Source organism: Netta rufina, assembly GCF_964035555.1.
Source record: "Netta rufina genome assembly, chromosome: 6".
Lineage (NCBI taxonomy): Eukaryota > Metazoa > Chordata > Aves > Anseriformes > Anatidae > Netta > Netta rufina.
Window position 1 is genome coordinate 15588487 of NC_140129.1, and position 6000 is coordinate 15594486.

The 6000-nt window shown below is 48.3% G+C and overlaps 1 protein-coding gene across 1 annotated transcript in view; it reads right to left on the minus strand.

The window, feature by feature from the left end:
* The window catches only part of ITGA4 (integrin subunit alpha 4), a 37221-nt gene extending 31677 nt beyond the window's left edge, over positions 1 to 5544 (minus strand). The window contains exons 1-2 of the mRNA XM_084289598.1: positions 5119 to 5544; positions 4913 to 5034 (exon numbers count right to left, since the gene is read on the minus strand). Of these exons, the coding sequence (XP_084145724.1) occupies positions 4913 to 5034; positions 5119 to 5309 (313 nt within the window). The 5' untranslated portion in view covers positions 5310 to 5544. The remainder of the gene's footprint in view (positions 1 to 4912; positions 5035 to 5118) is intronic.
* Between the last annotated feature and the right edge of the window lie 456 nt (positions 5545 to 6000).

A 6000-nucleotide genomic window follows, 5' to 3' on the forward strand; every position in this document is an offset into this window, starting at 1 on the left:
TGTAAATAGGAACCAAGCTCAGCACTTACAATGACATCACATTCAATTGTCTTTGGGCCAAGAGAACTTACGTTGCTGGACTTCAATGAATATCTGTAGGTCACCTGAGCAATGGTAACTAACATGTGGGCTCTTACTCAAAACAAGCATGAAGTAAAATGCCTTACTTTAAGCATCTACTACAAAGAAGTTGATTTTTCCACAGGCCATCAGTTACTGAGGTTAGAGTGATAAGCTTCTGAATTCTCCCACACTGCTAACATCAGGGACATGAATTTCCATATACTGAATACATCTCTACCCTCCCATCCTGCAGCAATTTTGAGACAATTTTGGAATTTAGTTTGGGAATTTAATTTTGGTATTGTCATTTAGAATACTTCACTTCCTAAGGGAGGTGACTTCCATGGTTTCCATGAATTACAAAGCATGTTAATCTAAATGAAGTCTCCTCAGAAAACAAAATTCCATTACATTCCCACATGCAGGAATTAATATACCCTTAAATCAGAAAAGCCCCTTCTGGCAACTCCCTTTCCAGCAATACTTTCTGTCCTCTTATGACAAGGACTTACTTGGGATTTGTTTTATAGTGTATTTGAGTTTGTAGGAAATGAAAAAGGAAAGCAGACCAGTGTCATAAGTTTAGATCTCTGGAGGGTTTATGAGCCTTCTTGTCAGAAAGTCAAGCAAAGCCAGCTAACGTCGAAGACAGAAGGAAGCTTTGCTTGATCCAGTGTCCGATGCATTCCCATATGCATTTCAGAGGCCCGTAACAAAAAAAGCACCACCATTCACTCTTGCTCATTGGGTTATATTCCCTTTTCCCTGGGCTCCACCACATGTTCTTGATGCAGGTTCCCTTTGGACCTCAGCTGATCTGCTGCCTTATGTTTCCTCTCTTCCTCTGCCTGGCAAGTATTCAAACACCTTAAAAATGTTAGGCCTTTATGGGCAAGAGAAGGGTGAGCCTGGCATCTTCAACATGGTGATGAGCCCCTGCTCCGTGTAGGACATTGCAAAGGCTTTATCTAATGAGAAGAGAAAACACTGCATTCTGCACAAGCAACAGAGCAGCACTGCATAAGCTCAGAAGGACACAGCAGCTTGATCGCCTCAGGGAAAAGGAGCACGCGTTGTCATAAAGTCACTGAGAGATAAGTAATTGCCCAGTCTGTGTACATTACACAGCTGGAAGATACACTTCTGCTATAATCCCTGCTGCACGCATCCACAGAAACAGCATAATCGCATACAAATAAGGTCAGAACTTGAAAAGCCACTTCTAGCTCTGGCCTCAAGGACTCTAATACAGATGTCTGCAATGTCATCTGAGAAACCAGGTTTATATAACTCGCTCCAGTGCCTTCCATGCCAAACAGCCTCCCATGATCCTTTTTATCCTCCCAGAACTCCTTTAATGCTAACTGATTAAACTACAAAGTCTACTGCAAAGATGACAGGCCTCCTGATGTCCTGCTCCTAGGTGTCAGGGCCTCACCAGACTCTTTTCATTTGCCCAAGGCAATCTTCTCTCTTTTCAGCGATTTGCTAAGTCTTATTCTTCCAATGCCCCCAGAACCACTTCCACCAAAACACACCAGCTACATGAGAACTGCTTCTATTACTCTGTAACAGGCTGAGGCCCAGAATGTCCTGTCCTCCTTCCACAGTAAGGACATTTCCAAGTAGATCACTGGCAGAGTATAATCGATGCAAGTGAGATCAAAAAGCCAAAGTATCAAAGGCAAAACTTACTGAAATCAAAGCTGAAGAAACACAGGTCTGCCTTTTGGAGAAAGCCATTAACTGCTCACTTTTCCATTGTAACGATTCAGCTGGGGGAGCTAGAGGGCAATTTGTTCATAGGTTAATTGCAGCTGGGACTTCTTGGAGGGGTGGAAGGCTGATACTGTGGGCAGAGCTTGCTGGCCTGATTTTAAAAAAACATGCACTGCGTTTACTGTATGTATTTGTAGTTGAAACTTTTTGTTTTGTTTTGTTTACACTTGATGGCAATTTTTGTAACTAGTTTGCTGTCCAGTTAATCATTCTCAGTTACAAATACCAGAGCAATTTTCTTGAAGAATTTCTGTAACATTTTGCAAGTCCAAAATGTAACAGGTCAAAACATCTGAAGAACATTGCACAAGTCCCCTTGCAGTAATGTATTACTACCCCCAAACTGACCTGGACAAGGCCTTGAAATTGAAACACAAGCTAGCAGACTGATGGTGTTCTGAGTAACATACCTGAGGCATTCTATGTTGTATTTGTGCCTACAGGTGGATTACAAGCCTCTGCATCTAACATAAGCCATCACTGAAAAATACTCCAATTATGAATAAATCAGTAGACTTGAATATTTGAAACCACTGACAGAAGTACTAGAACTAGAAAAGCAACTGAAAACTTCGCTTCACTGTTCAACCATCACAGTGAGATTTAAAAGTTTCAATGAGGGTCTGTGAAGACAAACATTTACTAGTGTATCTCATGACTCCCCTTGGTTCTTAAACCAGCCCACATCCCTGTGACACTCTGAACAACAGTAAAATTCTCTAAAGTATGCCTAGATGAGTTATTTTCGGATGCTTGGATGACTGTAGCATAAGACTGTTCCAACCAAGTCTTTCTCTATTGAGCAATCACATAGAAACGTGTGACATAGAAAACACAATAACAGTTTTATGTGATCAGAGGCTTCTTAATTGTGCATGAATCCTTCATTAATTAGTTAAGCCAGTTTCAAGGCTACTTTAGTGAAAAATGGCAACAAAGTGTTTTAACATGTTTATGTCTAAGTACTTCAAATCTGTTTATTACAGAGTTCTGACATTCAGAAGGAAAAAAACAAATAAGACTTCTGTTGCCTGTTGTCACCTCTATATTTCTATGACACAGGATCAGAAACTTATTACCTCAGAGATTCTTTTACTGAAAGAAATGTGAATCCAGGTATTTAAGAGAAAGATAAAAATGGCTATTTCTCAGTTTGCCTGTCCCAGCAGTGTAATATATCCCTGCACATTTTTCACAGAAAAATATCCTTTTCTACGAGCTCAGAATCCAAACTTGGCAAGAATCCAAGCAGAAAAAAGAACAAGGAGGTCACTGACAGAAAGACATGGTGTTGATAAAACCATTATGTCCCAAAGTTGCTGACAGCCTGAATGAGTTAGACAGGAGATAATTAAGTTCAGCTTTGCAATTGCAAATTCCCTTGTGTATTTCTGTGACCGCTCAGCAGGATGACAGAAACTTAACGAAGCTCAGATACTAATCTACTTCATTTACATCTCATGCACCACAGTATGGTTTGGCTTCTTTATTGACCTTACTTCTTGTTTTAGTGGAACACTTCTTTGAAGTACCTATGCAACTTCAGAAATACTTTTGAAGGACCCATGTGATTTCAGAAATACTGTTGATGTACCTTAGTGTTATAAAGATGTCACCTATCACTAATGAAAACAAACATTTTGAAAAAACGTCTTGTGGTATTACTGTTTTTAGAAGTGCAGGACAAGAGAGTAAACATTGTTGCGCAACCTACAACCTCTAAATCCAGGGACGGAAGTGGTGTTAAACCAAGCCCTTGGTACCACATAAACATTTTCGTTCACCTGTTGCACCGTTTCATTTAGAAACCCCTAAGCTACTGAAGAAAAGCCTACCAATTTCCTTTGTTAGAGGCTTTTGTCTCTCCACTGGCTAAATGAATAAGTCAAGTACTGCAGAGGTATTGCAGCTTTCAAAGAAGTTAAAACCTTACTACCCTTTGCCTCATCACAGTGAGGGACTGTTTTAGCCTCCAATCCAGTAGGGCCTTAATGCCTTTTTAGCATATACTCTTTTACCCATTTAGTTACTTCTTTGGCTTTTCCAAGCCTCTTAAACAAGCAATTGGAGAAGAAAGCTCTTTCTTATATATTATTTTTCCAATAGATCTGATGTTGGAATGAAATCACTCAGGAAAAAAAAAAAAAAAAGAGGTTTGGGCTGGAATAACTTTAATTGCAGTTTCCACGAGCAACTGCTTGTATCTTAGTTTTCTGTAGTTCAGTTACAAAATATAACTCTTGCTTCCGTCTGTAGAAAAAAAGTTGATAGAACCCACCAATTCTAATTTTCTAGAGAAATTACTGTTGTAACTTTTTTTTTTGTAACAGAATCCTGCATTCTGTCCTCAAAGCACATCAGTTCATGGTGCGTTATCATTTCCACTGGTTTCAAATATTTTGAAAACTCTTTCCCGCGCTTCTTTTCCTCACTGGGCGGCGAGTTCATGGTTTTAACGGCTTAGATAGTTTTGGTTACAGCGGGAGAGAAAGTTCAGGAAACTTTTAACATGCAGCGTGGAGGTAGAGTGAAGGTACCATATGCAAGGAGGACAAGAACAGACCCCAAGGCAATTCAGGCATATTCACGGTAACCCATCGCAAAGCGTGCTCATTTCGAGCAAGTACCAGAAAAACGCATCCAGTTACACCTTCTGGGACTGTGGCAGCAGAGAGCAGTTGGGTTAACACAGAAGCTGGAAAAACTGCCTGGGTCACGAGTAGTTTTGGTGCCCAGAAAGAGGATTTACCCAGCGGGTTGCGCCCACCCGGGCTCCCACAGGGCGGCTTCGCGCAGGGATGGCCGGGCACATGGTGCCAGCCCCAGCCCCCTCTGCCAGCTGCGGCCGCTTAACGCAGAGCCGTGAGGGGAGGCACCGACTCCCCAGCGAGGCTCTGGGAGGTGCGGGACTCCCCTACGGTCCGGCCCGATGGGGCAGCCGCACCGGGCTCGCCTTTGGTCCCAAGGTGGTCGCCGGTTGCTCTCAGAGCGGCAGCGGAGGCACAGACAGACAGACCGACAGACCGCCCGCCGCCCACTCCCTCCCTTTCTCCCTCCATCCCTCACTCACCCAGCTGGAGCTGCTCGCACTGCCCGTGAGGGTTGCTCCCGATCCGGCACCGGAAAATGGCCCCGGGGCTGTCCACCGAGCTGTTGGCCGGCCAGCTGGCCCGCGGGGCGCCCGCCACCAGCCTGCGGGGCACAGACGGCGGCGTGAGGGGCCGCGGGGGGGCTGCAGGCTCCGGCTCCCCCCCGGCAGCCCCGTCCGAGACTCACCATCGCTCCTCGCCGTGGCTGTGCAGCAGCACCGAGTACCCGAAGAAGGTGCCGGTGCCCCCGCGGAACAGCAGCGGGTACCGGGTGTCCAGGTTGTAGGGCCGCGCCGTCGGCAGGCGCTGCCCCAGCAGCAGCAGCAGCGGCAGCAGCAACGGGGCGGCGCGGCCCGCAGCCCTCCCGCAACTCCGCATGGCTCCTGCCGGCCGCAGGCACCCGGCCGCCCGCCTCCCCGCTCCGCTCCGCTCTGCTCGGCGAGGGGCAGCGCCGCCCCCGCCCTGCCTTGCCCTGCCCTGCCCCGGCACCGGGCAGCCCGCGCCCTGCTCCCCGCCGGGCCGAGCCGAGCCGGGCCGGGCGGCTCCCTCCCTCAGTCCCCGCGGCCGTGCGGGGTGTCCCCTGCGGAGGGGAGGGGGGGGACCGCTCGGCCGTGCCGCCGCCTCCTCCCGTGCCGCGGCAGCCCCTCGCCCTCCTCAGGCGGCGGAGATCGGGTTTCTCCCCGCCCCGCCCGCGCACAGGGGTGCTGCAGGACGGGGCACGGCCTCCGAGCCTCCCCCTCGGGCCTCCCCGCGGCCCCCGGGAGCCCCTTGCCCGGTGTTCGGGTTGGGGGGGGGGGGTGGGAGATGGAGGGAGGCTGTTCCCAAAATGTCCTCGCCGGCTTCCTCGCCCTGGCGCGTTGGATTTCCCGCTCCCCTGAGCGCGTCTGCCCCGAGTCCCGGCGTGGAAATCCAGCCAAGCCCGGGTCCGTCCTCAGGGAGGGAAACTGCGGTCAGATTCGTGCCTTCCTTTTGGAAGTTGAAAAAGTCCTCGTGTCTGTGCTGCTAGCCTTCCTGCCCCTCGGCCGTTGCACTGGGGGGTACTCCCGGGCCCCCCTCTCGGTGGGGAGGT